The sequence below is a fragment of the Mizuhopecten yessoensis genome, unplaced genomic scaffold (genome assembly GCF_002113885.1).
Source record: "Mizuhopecten yessoensis strain PY_sf001 unplaced genomic scaffold, ASM211388v2 scaffold9541, whole genome shotgun sequence".
NCBI lineage: Eukaryota > Metazoa > Mollusca > Bivalvia > Pectinida > Pectinidae > Mizuhopecten > Mizuhopecten yessoensis.
Window position 1 is genome coordinate 160362 of NW_018408099.1, and position 19277 is coordinate 179638.

At 37.7% G+C, this 19277-nt stretch overlaps 2 protein-coding genes across 4 annotated transcripts in view; one reads left to right on the forward strand and one right to left on the reverse strand.

Annotated features, from left to right (window-relative positions):
- LOC110458315 (mediator of RNA polymerase II transcription subunit 27-like) overlaps positions 1-4437 on the reverse strand; it is an 8871-nt gene extending 4434 nt beyond the window's left edge. The window contains exons 1-5 of the mRNA XM_021509967.1: positions 4206-4437; positions 2118-2256; positions 1284-1414; positions 971-1064; positions 656-763 (exon numbers count right to left, since the gene is read on the reverse strand). Coding sequence (XP_021365642.1) covers positions 656-763; positions 971-1064; positions 1284-1414; positions 2118-2256; positions 4206-4384 — 651 coding nt within the window. The 5' untranslated portion in view covers positions 4385-4437. The remainder of the gene's footprint in view (positions 1-655; positions 764-970; positions 1065-1283; positions 1415-2117; positions 2257-4205) is intronic.
- The window catches only part of LOC110458313 (flap endonuclease GEN homolog 1-like), a 20468-nt gene continuing 5593 nt past the window's right edge, over positions 4403-19277 (forward strand). For all 3 annotated transcript variants that reach the window (XM_021509964.1, XM_021509966.1, XM_021509965.1), the window contains exons 1-9: positions 4403-4487; positions 7324-7578; positions 8089-8269; positions 11178-11267; positions 12630-12716; positions 13563-13753; positions 14561-14646; positions 15964-16175; positions 18578-18801. In XM_021509964.1, the coding sequence (XP_021365639.1) occupies positions 7418-7578; positions 8089-8269; positions 11178-11267; positions 12630-12716; positions 13563-13753; positions 14561-14646; positions 15964-16175; positions 18578-18801 (1232 nt within the window). In that variant the 5' untranslated portion in view covers positions 4403-4487; positions 7324-7417. The remainder of the gene's footprint in view (positions 4488-7323; positions 7579-8088; positions 8270-11177; positions 11268-12629; positions 12717-13562; positions 13754-14560; positions 14647-15963; positions 16176-18577; positions 18802-19277) is intronic.

Consider the following 19277-nt stretch of genomic DNA (forward strand, 5'->3'; position numbering starts at 1 on the left):
AGTCAATTTGACCCTTTTTGGCCCCGCCCCTCAGGCCCCTGGGGGCTTAGAACTAAACCGGCAACTTTTTTTGTTGACCTTTGTCCATGGAAGGTTCCTGCAAAATTTCATTGAAATTGGTTCAGTGGTTTTGGAGAAGAAGTCGAAAATGTAAATTGTTTACGGACGCACGACGGACGACGACGGACAAAAGGCGATCGCAATAGGTCACTTGAGACTTTGTCTCAGGTGACCTAAAAATGTATCAAGTTCAAAACTACAAACTGAACAGTGTTAAACTCCTAGGTATAGGGAATTTGAGTAGATAACTGATTTTACCTACTATCTATGTCAGAGTACAATATAAATGGGAGAAAGGAACAAGGTATTTTATCTGGACTATTCTTAAATGGATCCGATTTGGTTTTACTTTGTTAAACATCCTATCAACAACTAAGGTCCTTAAGGACATACCTCTACGATTGTGTATGTGTGTAATATATGCTTGGATGTGTGCATGTGTGCTGGAGGCAGTATGCTGGTGTATATAATTATAAGATTACTCTATTTTGAAACAGATCCAAACTTGTAAAATCTCTACCAGGTACTCTGACTGACATGTACAATACATTTTATAACCAAATAATGTTACAGAGGCTGATGATGAAGATTTTACCTTTCCTTCTGGTGTGAGAAAATCCTCTGAGTAGGCCTTGACAATGACAGATTCGATGAGCAGGCCACGCAGTACAATGAGAGCTCGCAGGGTGCGGGATAGGGTTATCTACGGAAAGTAAAACTTATTAAAAAACTTTTATAGGACTTTACTGATTTTTGTTTATGCCTGAACCGCTCTTAAAAATATGATCTTTTCTGAATTTTTCAAAGTGAACAATTATGTGTTTATTTATTTTTAACCAGTGATCATTTCATACTTTGCTTTTAATTATATTTAAGCATTAGAACAAATTTTAGAAATTACATATCTTACCTGCAGCACTGCACAATTACCCATAGGACGTGACAGTGTTATCGGCATATCTGACCATAGCCGTTCCAATGCACTGATGCACTGATCCACACCCCTGAAACAGTCAACCTCAGCATTGTACACCACCATCCAATAACATGCTGATGATAGATACAAGGATCAAGTGAACCACAGGATCATCAATATTTCAATCTAATTAATTTGAAATCAAAATATTCATTTCAAAAATAAATAGGTGATAACCAATTATTTTTTAAATGGAATCATGGTAATCAACATCTGACTGTCCGATTAGACAGGAAATTGTCCTTACTGTGGAGGAATGGCATGGGCATGAGGTGTCTTTCTTTGTCGTTTGATCGCCAAGGGTTGCCCCCCTTGGTGTGTTCGTTTCAGCTGGTTTGGGCTTAAGATTGCACTGGCATAGTCTGCTAGCTTGTGAACCTAGAACACAAGACAGAATCATAATTCACTTCAAGTTTGACAATAATACAGAATTCATAAAGATATAGGGAACATCTTTTGAATTGATCAATCTTTTAAATGATGTTTAACATTTCTAAATGCCAATGTATTTTACATCAAAATGAAAGAAACATCAGCAGTACAATTTGAATTTTAGCACTGTTACAAAGCAACTTATTTAACTCGAAAAGGATGACAATGTAATAACATGTATTTCAGCATTATACAGAATAACTTGTACTTAAGATGTAACAAACAGTTCCCAGTAAAGTGAAGTTTTTGTGGAGAAGAGTATATATATATATTCACACATATATAATAAATATCACCAACTGCCTGAAAGAAATACAATCTTTGTTTAACTTTACATAAGACTCAACCAATCTGATATTCCCCCAAAATATATCAAACTTTCAGTTTCAAGCAAAACCAAGTGAAAATCCAAGCAATTTTACTTAAGCCACTGCATGTACACGCATAGGGTCTGTTAACTGTTGCTTGATAGTTGATACTGCTTAAAAACTTTTATTTCACAGGAACTAAACTTTTGTACATGTATTTGGTCACTTACGACTTATTAATAAGTTGAACTCATTTTTTTTTATCAGTGACTGATATTTCACATGTTTGTCATTCTACATTTGATTATGTATATTGATACAACTATTACACACACAGTTACCTTATTTGTCCACTTGTGAGCATGAGTGATCTGTGAGTAAATGGGTGTTTTATCATACACAGGGTCAATTCCAACCAGAGCACTGTTAGGAGCAGTGATATTCACACTGTTTAGGTTAGGAACGAGTTTTTCCAAGTCACTACAAAAAAACATTTTGAAAATATAAAATACCATTAAATGCAATTATGTAATTGTGTACTGGTAGATATATATCAACTAAAATTAACATGATATAGTTCTAGTTCTACCATATATATCATGACCACCTCAACTAATTGAAGATTTTGTCACGAAATTGGGTTAATTAATACAGCACAAATGACAGATCTAGAGACTATATATGTTACATAATTATTAATAATTACCTATTATATTTATTCAGATGATAAGGTAACAGATTGAAGGGAGGGGGGAGGATAAGACGGGTTTGGGTTTGTACTGACAAATACAGTCTGAGCTAGCAAGTGATTGGGACGATCCGGACCGACAGGACTTACCCGACCGTCCGCCAGCACTAAATTATAAAGTGGAGTAGAAAGTAGAGTTAAGAGAGGAACAATTTATTTCAAAGACAGTCCGAGAGAGAGGTCCGAGCAGGTCAGTGATTGGGCAACCCCCAATCGAAAGCGATTTGACACATATCAGGCTCCTCTCCTCTGGACAATTTTTTTTTATGTCTTTTTTTGTGTAAGGATCCCAAACAGAGCAAGCATATTCTAAAGAGGGTCTAACCAAAGATTTGTAAGCAGCCTGTTCTTAAATGTTGCCGAGCTTACTTTTAGGTTTCTTCTGAAAATTATATACTAGAGTATAGAGTAGAATCTGCCTTGTTGCAAATGTGATCTACATGAGATCTAGAGTCCCATTTCAAATCTGATCCGAGGGTTACTCCTAGGTATTTCACAGAATGAACATGTTTTAATATTTGGCCATGAAGTAAATAATAAAAAAATTATATGTACACTGTAGACAAAATCAGAAAAAAAGAAAAGCTTACATTGCCAAATTTAGAATATGAAATTTGATGAATTTGAATTTTATTTAATTCGAAGTTTAAAACTTTAAACTTTATTCATATAAAAGGAACTTTGTGGCAGAAATAAAATAAATCTGTTTCATCAAAATTTCTATTGATGTATCAAATAATAGATGTTCATAACTTTTAAAGGTTTTTCAGTTTTGCATATTTAAAAAGGCAACTGTAAATATTGTCAAAAAACCTGTCTATTTATCTAGAATTCTTTTTAGTATTTTTTGATAGAGCTGACTGAGCCCTCAATAAAAAATGATTTACTACGTACTGTACATGTGTGATCTGCATTTTAGACAAAACCACAGTCCCAGTGAATAATGCAGGAATAGAATGTTAGTACCCTTTTTTTGAAATAGGGGGAAATATATATATTCTGTAGGTGTATGTCGTCCCATCCAGGTATATGTAGGGCTGCAGGCCTGAGCCAGGGGGAGAGTACAAGAGGGGAGCATGGATTAGATCTTTATTTTTGTTCCTTGCTGTTCATTATTTATTATAAAAATATCAGTAGTGACAATTAACATCAACACAGAGAAAATGAATTAAATCACTCAGTTGTGGAACTAGAAATTTATGCAGTATTTTAGTTACAAGTGGGTGAATTTTTAATTGCAACTTGGGAAATAAAGCATAAATATGGGAAAATATTGCCAAAATTGGACGGGGGAACTGGCCCATATTCGCATTATTCGGCTATAAAAAGGCCTGTATATATCCACGAGTCCATACAATGAGATAGTATATTTCTACGTACATGTAGTAACTTATAGTACAAAAAACTGACATTACTTGTCCATCCCAATAGCCTAAGGGAGACAACTGGAAGAATTCTGGGCCATAAATAGTGATATCAACATTCTTAAAATGTTTAAACACGCATATATACCCTTTGGAAATATACTCTTTCGGTTATACTTTAATAGTCAGTAAAGTGTAGATTGATCACAACGCTTGTTCAAGCGAAAGTACACTCAGCATGCCCTAACTACATAAGGTAAGCACAGTACATGACAATCTGAAACAAAAGACTGAATGTTCAATATGAAGAGATATACCTGTAATTGTCATTTACTGTCAATAATGCCTTTTGTAAAACATTTAGAGATGCTTTTTCGTTTCCTTGACTGATGTGATAACCATCTGACAAGTCAGAAAAAACACGGGTGACGCTTGTCCGTAGTTTTTGTGTTAAACTTATTGCTTGAGTCAACCTTTCCACTTCGTTGTCCGCCATTTTAGGTATTTTGGAACTCTTCAATGTTCAATTGAAAATCCCCAAAAAGTTCCGAAAGGCTAAAGTAAACATTACCAAGCTGATAACTACTTCACATCTTGTTGTAAGTATAAATTAATACTTGCTAGCAGTATTTATGCTAAGAGAAATATCGATTAGGCTAGGGCTAGAAGTAGAAGTAGCGACAAATTTAAACCAACGCATCAAACTATTCGGACCAAGGAGTCGTCATTGTTTGCTGTCATGATTCTTTTCTAACTATTTTCTGTTTGTGGCGGCGACTCCCTTGACACCCGGCCCGTCCTCATCTGATTCATTCGGTATTAGCTTTTGTGCGTTCCATTTGGGGACATAGGCCTATATAACATCGACCAAAATAAATCTGCTGCACCCATGAGGCACATATGGGAAATAATCCTGCATTTGGGTAACATCTTTGTATGTTATGGTTGAATGCACTTCGAATCTACTTTCACTATCCTATATAAAAAATCAAAATTTTGTACTTCACTATCTTTATTAAAAATCGCTATTTATATGGTTATTATAAACAACTTTTGGTTGAACGTTTTTTCGTGTTTTGAGATTTTCGTGATTTTAGATGTCCCAACTTTTCTAAGGCTTCAAAGGTCGTGAAATACTTTCAAAACCAAAAACTGTTCAACCAAAATTTGTTTGTAATAACCAATAGATATGGCGATTTTCAACAACGTAAGTGAAGTACAACATTTTGATTTTTTATATAGGATAGTGAAAGTAGATTTGAAGTGCATTCAATCATAACATACAAAGTGTTACCCAAATGCGGGATTATTACCATATGCGCCGTTGCGCCCAACATGCCCATTGCAATATTTGGGATCTGTTGAATATACCTTTCTACTTCAAACTACCGATTATTTCCTTGCGCCTTGCTTGGCAACACCTCACTTTTGGCGTTGATGTTGAATGTTTGCCCAAGTAAGGAAGGCGATGGGTTCTGTCCAAAGGCCGGGACATACCAAAGTCCTTAAAAATGTTAGTTGTTATTCTCTGCTTAACATTCAGCATTTAGGAGAACGGCAACAACTGGTTCATCTGTTGTCAGTATAATGTGACCGGACGGAATGCTGTGCTTGGTGCCTTTGGCATGATAGCACTATAGAGTTGGCATCAGATCCATGCTTTCACAAGGAGGCAACTACACCAACATACCCTGTCTTCAGCACACATACACACATTCACGCTTACACAACACAAATGAAGTGCCTTAGCTGTTAATAGGACGTTAAATCATATGATTCTGGCTTGTGCGAGGACATTAATTCCAAAATGTTTTCATACAACAGTTGTTTTATCTAATTTACAATGGTTAAAGATGAAACCTTTGCATCATAACCATTAAGGGTGTCTGTCTGATCTTTTCCTTTGCAGTCAGCTGGCGGTTATCCTGGTTTTTGACAGCAAAATTATTAGAGACCATTTCTCGTTCTACATCTCACTTTTATCAACTTATTATGCTAATTTAGGAATTCCCTGACCCTATAAAAACATATATTTAGACCCAAAAATCATATGAAAAGGACATCTAGAAGCAAAGATATGTATTTTTTTTATATACCCGAAGCCGGATGGTGGCAATTTTGAATTTTCGTGTCTTACCAAGTTAGTCTACATTTTCAAGAGGTTCACCCCAGCTCATTTTAATCAGCACCCTCATATTGACTTAAATCAACTTTCAAATCTTGGCCCAGGAAAAGTGGTCACGGGACCCCATTGTGGGAGCTCTACTAAATCCATAGAAGATATAGATGAAATGTATTTCGATAACATATATAACTACGCTTCACAAAACTATATATATATATTCACAACCAAGTCATGATCAGTAAATAAAAACACTTATTTCTTGTACTGTACATTCATCTTGTAAGAAATTTTATATAAACAAAAAAAAGTGCTTCCAATTCCATCCTGTAGAAATCAAAACAATAATTCTTCCCATGGCAGCTTCCAAAAGAAGTTATGTAACCTGTGGGCAGTCATGTCACCCATCCAACTACTGACCATGCTCGACGCTGCTGAACTAGTGAGCAGGTCCCCGGGTGATACTGCATCGCTGGAAAGGCTAGCTTGCCAGAAAGGCAGTATTTTCCCCTCATATTCCTTAGCTAATACACTACTCCCCCCTCCGAGAAGTCTCGTCCTGAGACTTGCATTGGCCTGGGGAAGGCTGTAGGTCCTCCCTGTGTATCAAAGCACCTTCCCAAACCACTGGGAACTGGCCTTACATGATCACACAGAGATCCCACCGCTGCCACCAAATGTAACATGTGGGCGGTCACCCATATCCAACTACTGACCAAGCTAGCTCGACGATGCTGAACTAGTGAGCGGGTTCCCAGGTTAAACTGCATCGCTAGAAAAGCTAGCTTGTCAGTGAGGCAGTATTTTCCCCGAATATTCCTTATATATAATGTATATACCTTTTAAAGTCGTTAAAAAGCGAGTATAGAAATCCGTCTGGACAGCTTTGGTACAGCAATACTACCCAATTAAAGTGTTGAGTTACCAAATACACTCAATACAAATGAAGCGAAAATAGATGTAATTTTTAAAAAAATCGTCTCTTAAATTGTTTCATATTTGTTTGTCATATTCTTTTTAATGTTTCCTTCTTTTCTGTAATTTTCCTTTTTTTCTGTTTTCCCTTATTTTATAGGTTTTTATAAAATATAATCGATAAATTGATCTTAATTGTTTCAAATTTCTGTTTGCAGTTTAATCCAGTCCCACTATGCAAGTGGCTGCTTTTATATTTTGGTACTTTAGGATCATATACATGGCATATGTACACAGTATTTCCTTATAAGAAGTTATTGTTTTTAAAAAAAAAGAGATCGTGATTACATTTATTGTATCTACAATGTACTAGAATTAAGCTTTCTTATTTATTACAGATATGTGTATAGTCCTAAGATGACATAAGGTAACTTCAGTTTGGATATGAAGATGTGATATTTGCGGGAGTTTGGTGACCTCAGACTTACCATCATGGGTGTCAAAACTCTGTGGCCGATTTTAGAGGATGCCATTGACACTGAGGACAAGAGTATTCGTGCACAGTCACTGCGGGGGAAACTAGTGGCAGTAGACCTCAGTAGCTGGGTTGTGGAATTTCAGCAAGTCAGTTCTATCAAGAACCTCTATATCAGGTAATGACTCCAGCTATACACATGCTATGTTTATGTATGTTTGGTATTCAACTTCCTTAATTACTACATTAAGAGATTATATACAGTACTTATAATTATCTATATATATATATACAGTAGTTAAGATAGAGTACTATGTAAACAGACTGCTGGATTGAAGGGGTTTGACATTTGTTCATGTGAATGACCTAGGCCTTGACCCCCCTTTACTAGAGAAGATTATTGTATTATTACCTTCAAGCAGATTCTTAAGTATAACATAAGCCTTCTGATGTGAGATGAATAACAAGAGAGTGCTATAGTCCAATTGGGCCTCTTATAAGGTTTCCTTTAAACAAAAATTCTGCACTTTAATCTGCTTTTTAGGGGAGGGTTTACTGATTATTTTGTCTTGTTTTAAATTATTCTGGACTAGTTTGTTAACTTTGGCAAGATGGAGGAAGGGGACACCCTGTTAACACAAAATTGTGAATTTTCTCCTGAATCTGTGATATTTTGAAACACCTTTAGGAATCTGTATTGCCGCACCACTGAGCTCCTGGGGTATGGTATCAAGCTGATCTTTGTGGCAGATGGAATTGCCTCCAAAATGAAGGCCGCTGAGATAAAGAAACGTAAGGAGGCCCAGGGTGGGGAAGCTAGGTCATCAATGGATTACAGCAGAGCAAAATTCCTTTTCATCCTGAAAAAGGTATTTAGAGCATGTGTTGATATTTGTTGTACAATACCATTGTCTTTCACCAGATGATGTAGAAGTGTATATCACATGAGTTAAAGAGTGTGATCATATTTCCAAGTGATTGCAGTCTTTGATTGGTTGACAATTTTGAGCATGTTGCTTCTATAATTTATGGAGTATGCAAAATCTGCAATACATTTTTGAGATTGGAAAAAAATATAATTAATTACTGTCACAGATAAGATGAATTGTTTCTCACACAATTTTAACATTCTCACAAAACTTATATTTCTGAACTGTTTATCTGTTAAAGGAAATCATTGAGATTTCCATTGATGCTACTGTAGGTTTCCAATCATCAGCAATTCCGCATGTTTAGAAATTTAAAAAGACATATCCAGAATCCTGTGAGGAGAAAAAGTCAGGTGGCACAGAGAGATCCTCCAAGAGAAAATCAAGTGGAGGCAGGGGCATGCTGGTAGGATTAAGGGAGAGATCCTCCAAAAGATAATCAGGTGGAGGCAGGGGCATGCTGAAAGGATTAAGGGAAAGATCCTCAGAGAGATAATCAGGTGGCCATGAAGGCAGGGGCATGCTGGAAGGATTAAGGGAGATATCCTCAGAGAGATAATGTGGTGGAGGCAGGGACATACTGGTAGGATTAAGGGAGAGATCCTCAGAGAGATAATCAGGTGGAGGCAAGGGCACTGGTAGGATTAAGGGAGAGATCCTCAGAGAGATCAGAGAGATAATCAGGTGGAGGCAAGGGCACTGGTAGCATTAAGGGAGATATCCTCAGAGAGATAATCAGGTGTAGGCAAGGGCACTGGTAGCATTAAGGGAGATATCCTCAGAGAGATAATCAGGTGTAGGCAAGTGCACTGGTAGCATTAAGGGAGAGATCCTCAGAGAGATAATCAGGTGGAGGCACTGGCATGCTGGTAGGATTAAGGGAGAGATCATCCGAGAGATAATCAGGTGGAGACAGGGGCATGCTGGTAGGATTAAGGGAGAGATCCTCTGAGAGATAATCAGGTGGAGGCAGGGGCATGCTGGTAGGATTAAGGGAGAGATCCTCAGAGAATTAATCAGGTGGAGGCAGGGGCACGCTGGTAGGATTAAGGAAGAGATCCTCCGAGAGATAATCAGGTGGAGACAGGGGCATTCTGGTAGGATTAAGGGAGAGATCCTCTGAGAGATAATCAGGTGGAGGCAGGGGCATGCTGGTAGGATTAAGGGAGAGATCCTCAGAGAATTAATCAGGTGGAGGCAGGGGCACGCTGGTAGGATTAAGGAAGAGATCCTCCGAGAGATAATCAGGTGGAGGCAGGGGCACGCTGGTAGGGTTAAGGGAGAGATCCTCAGAGAATTAATCAGATGGAGGCCGGGACACGCTGGTAGGGTTAAGGGAGAGATCCTCAGAGAGATAATCAGGTGGAGGCAGGGGCACACTGGTAGGACTAAGGGAGAGATCCTCAGAGGGATAATCAGGTGGAGGCAAGGGCACTGGTAGGATTAAGGGAGAGATCCTCCGAGAGATAATCAGGTGGAGGCACTGGCATGCTGGTAGGGTTAAGGGAGAGATCCTCAGAGAGATAATCAGGTGGAGGCAGGGGCACACTGGTAGGACTAAGGGAGAGATCCTCAGAGGGATAATCAGGTGGAGGCAAGGGCACTGGTAGGATTAAGGGAGAGATCCTCCGAGAGATAATCAGGTGGAGGCACTGGCATGCTGGTAGGATTAAGGGAGAGATCCTCAGAGAGATAACCAGGTGGAGGCAGTGGCATGCTGGTAGGGTTAAGGGAGAGATCCTCAGAGAGATAATCAGGTGGAGGCAGGGGCACACTGGTAGGACTAAGGGAGAGATCCTCAGAGGGATAATCAGGTGGAGGCAAGGGCACTGGTAGGATTAAGGGAGAGATCCTCCGAGAGATAATCAGGTGGAGGCACTGGCATGCTGGTAGGATTAAGGGAGAGATCCTCAGAGAGATAATCAGGTGGAGGCAGGGGCACACTGGTAGGACTAAGGGAGAGATCCTCAGAGGGATAATCAGGTGGAGGCAAGGGCACTGGTAGGATTAAGGGAGAGATCCTCCGAGAGATAATCAGGTGGAGGCACTGGCATGCTGGTAGGATTAAGGGAGAGATCCTCAGAGAGATAACCAGGTGGAGGCAGGGGCACACTGGTAGGACTAAGGGAGAGATCCTCAGAGGGATAATCAGGTGGAGGCAAGGGCACTGGTAGGATTAAGGGAGAGATCCTCTATGAGATAATCAGGTGGAGGCAGGGGCACACTGGTAGGACTAAGGGAGAGATCCTCCGAGAGATAATCAGGTGGAGGCAGGGGCAAGCTGGGAGGATTAAGGGAGAGATCCTCAGAGAGATAATCAGGTGGAGGCAGGGGCATGCTGGTAGGGTTAAGGGAGAGATCCTCAGAGAATTAATCAGGTGAAGGCAGGGGCACGCTGGTAGGATTAAGGGAGAGATCCTCCGAGAGATAATCAGGTGAAGGCAGGGGCACCCTGGTAGGATTAAGGGAGAGATCCTCCGAGAGATAATCAGGTGGAGGCAGGGGCACGCTGGTAGGATTAAGGAAGAGATCCTCAGAGAGATAATCAGGGGGAGGCAGGGGCACGCTGGTAGGATTAAGGGAGAGATCCTCTATGAGATAATCAGGTGGAGGCAGGGGCACGCTGGTAGGGTTAATGGAGAGATCCTCTGAGAGATAATCAGGTGGAGGCAGGGGCACGCTGGTAGGATTAAGGGAGAGAGCATTGGTTCAAAATGAGAATATTACAAAGGTTTTAAATAGAATTGAAAGGTGAATGCAAACACGGGAAAGAGGAGTGAATCCATATAATTCAAGCATGTATATGTTATTTTTTGTGTTTCAATGTGGCTGGTTATATATTTGACAGTGTGAAGAGCTACTGAAGATTCTTGGCGTACCATTCCTGTACAGTGACGGAGAAGGAGAAGCTTTGTGTGCCGCTCTCAATGCTGAAGGGGTAGGTAACTCTTTGACATACTGTTAGACAGCCCTTTGCAGTATTACTGTATATGTAAAAATCTTTTGACAGCTGATATTATGCCTGCTTACAATTCTACATTCTATCATGCAAAGACAGTTTGCATTGGCCAATTATCCTCTATAATTGCAAATATAAACATGTAAATCATGTGTTAATGTTCCTAGACAAATTGGTTTTGTCTTAGTAAGCATACCCTCATGGGCATATCTTATTGTTTCGCCATGCATCCACATTAAAATGGCAGAAAAGGACCATTGGTTGCAGCATCGGAAAAAAAAAAGACATCAGCTGTATTTTGAAATGTAAATGATTTATAAGATACATGTACAATCAGTATTTAATATATATTTTTTTATGTTATGGCAGAATATAAATTAATAATTTTTAGCTCAAGGGGCCGCGTGAGCTTATGCCGTACTGCGGCGCCTGTTGTCCAGCCGTCAACTTTTTCTTTTGAACGACTTCTTCTGAAGAACTGGATGACATAGGGTGACGACTTTAGCTCATCTGGCCCAAATGGCCACATGAGCTAATGCCGTACTGCGGCGTTTGTCATCCGGCCGTCAACTTTTTCTTTTGAACGACTTCTGAAGAAGAACTGGAGGACATAGGGTCATGAAATTTGACCGGTAGGTTTATGGTATGGAGTGCTATAAAGTGTCATCATTAAAATGACCTTGACATATACTTTCAAGGTCATGGGTCAAATACATGTATGTTAAAACATTCAAACAACAATATTGACTAGAGCCATGATACTTGGGTATGTTATGTAGACCAGTTGTATGAATCTTTTTCTTGCTTACAGTAATGAGGTCAAAGGTCAACTTTAAGTGCAAGTCGGGGGTTAATGGTCAGGTACCTTGGATGAAGTGCTATACATTTTCCACATTAAAATGACCCTGACCTACTTTCAAGGTCACAGGGGTCAAATATGTTTAAAATATCAAACAACAATATCTCAAGAACCATTTGGTCTAGAGTCATGATTCTTGGTTATGTTATGTAGACCAGCTGTGTGAATCATTTTCTATATTACAGTAATGAATTCAAAGGTCAATTTTAAGTGCTAGCTGGAGTCAAAGGTCAAAGTAGGTTAAAAGTTTTAGAATAAAAATTTCAAATTTCAAACAACAATATCTTAATAAACGTTTAAGAGATGTTTAAATGTCTTGTGTTCTAGTTACCAAATTTGGTCTGAAGTTACCTATATGTCAGTTTCATAAAACAAAAGAAACAAGTGAGCGATACAGGCCCTCTGGGCCTCTTGTTTCTGACATTGTCTCATGATCATTCCTGTTATGGTAACTGTATTTTTCCTATATGTGACATTGACAGAAGGTGGATGGTGTAATGACAAGTGACGTAGATGCATTTCTGTATGGCGCTACAACTGTTTACAGAAACTACCGAACAGAGTCAGGGGTAAGTGTTTAAACATACACTAAAATATTAAAAGGAAGGGTTGGTTTATTTTCTTTTTAAGTCGATAGTAGCAGATTCTTATCAGTGAAGGAATGGTCTTGGTTTTAATATTTCAAACTTCTTTCTATATATATGTATACATATATAAGTGGCTTGATTATGCTATAGTGTACCATCTTATTACCAAGTTATATAAAGTTGGCTGCAATAAATTCATGAAGTAATATATTTTGGGAACAGTCTGAATTATTTAAAGTGTGTCTAATTTTGAGTTTTCCGGGAATTGGATATCATGGGGATTGTTCTTTCATGCGGACTGGATGAAACACATCTAGATCCAGATGTTTTCATTTTAGCAAACATTGAAAAATTCATGACAATTTTTAATAGATTTCATTTCTAAAGGCAGAAAAATAACTGTAATGCATATGCTAGATACAATTATTTTGCATGATGTCTGGTAATTGTCCCATTTGCAGTTATAAACATGGACATTTACCTGTGGGATTTACTTTAGATCTCATTACCAGCACTTGCTACTCTAGGTTTCATATTCTTTAAAATTGACCACTCCTTCGTAATACCTGAGAGTAACACAGATACACAGATTTATTCTGACTGTAGGAAATTGTACAATTTCCTCTGCTGTCAGCTCAATTATAAGAGCTTCCATTACATTTTCCATATGCAAAAATGTAATATGGATAATATTACATAATATTACCAGATTAACACACGAACATAAAATTCACATTTTACTTTGCATTGCTTTTCTTCGATGGCTTTGATATACATGTAGCTGACTTAGCTAAACCATTACCGCGGTAACAAGGCTTTGTTTTCTAGGTACATTATGTTGATGTATACAAGATGGACAAGATTCAGAGCGAGCTGGGCTTAGACCGGAGAGCAATGGTTGTCTGTGCACTGCTGGTGGGATGTGACTGGCACCGGAAAGGGTTGGAAGGTGTTGGGATCAAAAAAGCTCTCGAATTGATTGATAGTATAAAAAAGCTGGGACAAGACCCACTGGACAGGTAGACTTCCCGACTGCTTCACCAGATTATTATACCTACGTTGTATCAGTCCTGTCCTTAGATGAAAACTTGTCTGGACAAGACTTAAATTACATGTCCTAGATCAATTTCAACTAAACTTAATACATGTGATAATTATGCAGTTTTGAATCTCCTATCTATTTTCACATTCAATTTTTTTACAAAGAAATATTTTGCTATTATTTATCATCTTAGTTAAGCCAATATAACTTTTCCTAAAACATTTGACGTCTTATATTGAAAATTTGTGGAAGTGATACATATATAGTGGACATATAACTTATGTCAAATAGACCCCTTTTATTTTGTAAGGATTCAAGGTGGCCATAATATCTTCTGGTTGGCTGAAATAATATTACAGTAATAGTTACAGTTTGTTATAGCTAATTATCTTGTTGATATGTTTTAAGAGTAATACATCAGGGTATACACATGTATATAACTGAAACTAAAACATGCACAAAAGCAAAATAAATAATACTTATCTCCCTTTATAGTGTTAACTCCCTATTGAAATGTTAAAATTTGAGTTAAACAAAATAGGGTATAAATAATCAAAATTAAGCAAATATTTTGTGAGTCATGCAAAAAATGCACTTTTGAAAAATTGTCCCATTAACACAGCTTAAGATCGCCCTAACCATCCAATATGGAACAGTAAGGAAACACAAAAGTCACTATAACAATCATAGAACTAATTTATGTGATCCTTGTGTCTTTTTCAGTATATATTACAATGTACAATATACTTAGAATCAACTGATGTAACTTTCCTTTTGTGATCAGGTTGTGTGGATGGAAAAATAACAAAGAGATTAAGGAATTAGACAAGGTGGTGAAATCAAAGCACTGCAGTAATTGTGACCATGAAGGTAAGCACAAGTCTAGACTAGGGATGACTATACAAGATAAAAGAAAGCTTTAACATAGTAAACACAGGTCTAAACAGTATGTGACCTCAGTTCTTCATTAGGTCTAGGTTAACACAGGTTTTCTATAGGTTAACACAGGTTTTCTATAGGTTAACACAGGTTTTCTATAGGTTAACACAGGTGTTCAATAGGTTAACACATGTTTTCTATAGGTTAACACAGGTTGTAAAAAGGCGAGCACAGGTGATAACAAAGACAACATAGGTGTACAATGTAACCATGACATAAGTTGTTTAAACAGCGCAAAGATCTAATCAATGTGACAAGAGGTCAAAATAATGTTAATGCAGATTTGACAATGTAACCTTACAGGTCCTAACAAGGTCTCTTAACAAGGTCAACACAGATATAAATAATGTGACCAGAGGTCAAAATAATGCTAATACAGATTTAACAATGTAACCTTACAGGTCCTAACAAGGCCTCTTAACAAGGTCACCACAGATCTAAATAATGTGACCAGAGGGCAAAATAATGTTAATACAGATTTAACAATGTTACCTTACAGGTCCTAACAAGGCCTCTTAACAAGGTCACCACAGATCTAAATAATGTGACAAGAGGTCAATATAATGTTAATACAGATTTAACAATGTTATCTTACAGGTCCTAACAAGGTCTCTTGAAAAAGTCATCACAGATCTAAATAATGTGACAAGAGGGCAAAATAATGTTAATACAGATTTGACAATGTTACCTTACAGGTCCTAACAAGGCCTCTTAACAAGGTCAACACAGATATAAATAATGTGACCAGAGGTCAAAATATGTTAATACAGATTTAACAATGTTACCTTACAGGTCCTATCAAGGTCTCTTAACAAGGTCAACACAGATATAAATAATGTGACCAGAGGTCAAAATAATGTTAATCCAGATTTAACAATGTAACCTTACAGGTCCTAACAAGGTCTCTTAAAAAAGTCATCACAGATCTAAATAATGTGACAAGAGGTCAAAATAATGTTAATACAGATTTAACAATGTTACCTTACAGGTCCTAACAAGGTCTCTTAACAAGGTCAACACAGATCTAAAAATGTAAAGCAATAATAACAGACCAAATTTTAGACTGAATGATCTTGACAGTGAAAACTGAAATATGACCTCTCAGTTACTTGTCATCAAGGTCAACATCATTGTAAACTATATTTATAACATAATAAGATGATACTATTTATAGCAGTGTGCACATGTCCTTTATGCTGTGGTAAGTAACTGAATGACCTTGACACTGTGATCTTTTACTCTGTGTAGGTGGGAAATCCAGTCACAAGTCTGAAGGTTGTGGTTACTGTGGAACCTCTGTATCCTGTTTGTCATACAAACCAAACCCTACAGCTGAGTCTGATACCACCACTCCTCCGACAAAACCATGTCGGTGTTCCTGGCACCAACGCAAGAACCACGAGTTGGAGCTCCGGCTTTGGAACAAGGCAATGACAGATGAAACATTCCCCAATCAAGAGGTATTCTATGAGTATAATATCTCAGTCTACCACATTGATGATCTAGTGACCATTTTCATTGGTCAACCCAATAATGTATGCACAATACAGTCCCCTTCTTAGCTCACCTGGCCCGAAGGGCCAAGAGAGCTTATGCCATGTAGCAGCGTCGTCGTCCGTACATTGTCCGGCGTCAATATTTTACTTTAAACAACTTCTTCTTAATAACCAAAAGGCCTAGGGTGATGATATTTGGCCAAAAGCAAACTGGGATGAAGGGCTACCAAGTTTGTTCAAATAAATGACCTTCACCTATTTTCAAGGTCACAGGGGTCAAATATGTTAAAAACTGAAAACAACTACTTCTGAATAACCAACATGCCCTGGGTGATGGTATTTGGCCATTAGCATGCTTAAATAAAGGGCTACCAAATTTGTTAAATGAATGACCTTCATCCATTTTCAAGGTCACAGGGGTTAATTGTCTTAAAAAATCTTTAAACAATTTCTTGTGAATAACTAAGAGGCCTAGAATAATGATATTTGGCCAGTATCATGCTAGGATAAATGGCTACCAAGTTTGTTCAAATGAATGACCTTTACCGATATTAAAGGTCACAGGGGTCAAATATGTTAAAAACCTTTAAACAACTTCTTCTCAATAGCCAAAAGGCCTAGGATGATGCTATTTGGCCAGAAGCAGGCTGTGGTATAGGGCTACCAAGTTTGTTCAAATGAATGACCTTGACTTATATTCAAGGTCACAGGGGTCAAATATGTTTAAAACCTTTGAAGAACTTCTTCTGAATAATCAAGAGGCCTAGGATAAGGATATTTGGTCAGTAATTTACTGGGATGAAGGTCTACCAAGTTTGTTCAAATGAATGACCTTGACAAATATTCAAGGTCACAATGGTAAAATATGTTTAAAACCTTTATACAACTTCTCCTCAATAACCAAAAGTCCTAGGATGATGATATTGAGTTAGTAGCATGCTAGGATGAAGGGCTACCAAGCTTGTTCAAATGAATGACCTTTATTTATATTCAAGGTCACAAGGGTCAAATATGTTAGACACCTTAAAACAATTTCTCCTCAATACCCAAAAGGCCTACGATGATGCTATTTGGCCAGTAGCATGCTGTGATGAAGGGCTACCAAGTTTGTTCAAATGAATGACCTTGACTTATATTCAAGGTCACAGGGGTCAAATATGTTTAAAAACCCTTTAAACAACTTCTACTCAATAGCCCAATAACATGATGATATTTGGCCAGTAGCTTGCTGGGATAAATGGCTACCAAGTTTGTTCAAATGAATGACCTTTACTTATATTCAAGGTCACAGGGGTCAAATATGTTTAAAACCTTTATACAGCTTCTTCTGAATAACTAAGAGGCCTAGGATAATGATATTTAGCCAGTAACATGCTGGGATAAAGGGCTACCAAGGTTATCCAAATGAATGACCTTTGACTATATTCAAGGTCACAGGGGTCAAATATGTTTAAAATCTTTAAACAACTTCTCAATAAGCAAAAGACCAAGGGTGATGATATTTGGTCATTTACATGGTGGGATGAAGGGCTACCAAGTTTGTTAAAATGAATGACCTTCGCCCATATTCAAGGTCACAGTGGTCAATATATGTTTAAATCTTTAAATGACTTGTTCTGTATAACCAAAAGGTCCAGGGTAATGATGTTTTGCCAAAAATGTTCGACATTCAAGGTCACAGGCATCATATGTTTAAATCTTTTATAAGGTTATTATGAATCAAACACTGATATTTTACCTGTAGCTGTAATTTAGTCTACTTTTAAGTTTACAAGTGTGAGATTAATACCAGGTGAGCGATTCAGGCCCATTGGGCCTCTTGTTATGAAGTAAAAACACGGCACATATTAAAAAGTGCTGGGCCTGTCGCTTTAAAGACATTGAAATTTCTAATACACTACAGTATTTGCATGTTAATATATATGACACAGTGGTGTTCAGAAAGATACTTATACAATGGGATTTTTTTATTTTTTTTTTTTGTGCCTTTCATCTATGGAACTGTATCTTTTTCTAATTCTGTGATATCTTCTGTTTGCTATAATAGGTAGTATCTATATAGTATTTCTACTGTCAAGAGATGACTTTATGTAAGTTACTTCGTTTGCAGCATATCTCCTATGCACCATCGGCTACCCAATTTGTATTTGAGTATCTTTTGGCAGGGCCGAGTATCACACACTGAATTCATGTGTTATGCCCATCTATATATAAACATAGTTATGGCCCTTTATTCACTCTGAATACTGAAGTCTTAATGTGTGGAACTATTGATTGTTCACAATACTTTGCCTCATTTCTTTTAATTTACATGCATGGTTATGTATGTATATATATATAATATATTTTTAAAATATCATTTTCAGATAATCGAAGAATTCTTAGGAACTCGCCAGGATTCGAAGTCATTTGACCCAACCTTTCGCCCAATTGATGTTTGCGGGGCGAAGATTTTCATGACAGAATATTTCCCATCCATGAATTCAAAAGCAGGAAAGATCTATTCCAATATGGCCAATGTGCTAGTACAACTACAGCTTCACAACATGAAAGACTCCCTCAAACCATCAACCACTTTGAAACCACTTAGGTAAGTAGAATATAAGTACCCATATGTCTGATGTGATGTAACCCAGTACACAAAATTGCTGTAGGATATATAGTCCATACTTGCCACCTTCTTGAAATTTCCATGGGGGAGACTCTGCATGCTAACTTTGTGTATATATATACCCCATAGAGACAAAATAACCCTTTAAAGTGACATATTTTAAGTTGTTCTTTCAGATGAGATCATTAGATTTTAGAATACAGGTATACTTTAGAAAACTATTTGGCCAAAACCACCAAATTTAAGGGTCCTAAATCGGGAGCTCCCCTACTAAATAGAGAGAGTTGGTCCCTAATCCCCACTTGTCTTTAGTTGATATCTAATGTGTTTTAGAAATTAGAATCTTTGTTTAGTGAGAAAATGAAAAGTTAGGTAAAACCAAGATTGTATGTCGTTTTTATACGCCTGTCGAAGACGGGGACGTATTATGTTATCACGTGGGCGGGCGGGCGGGC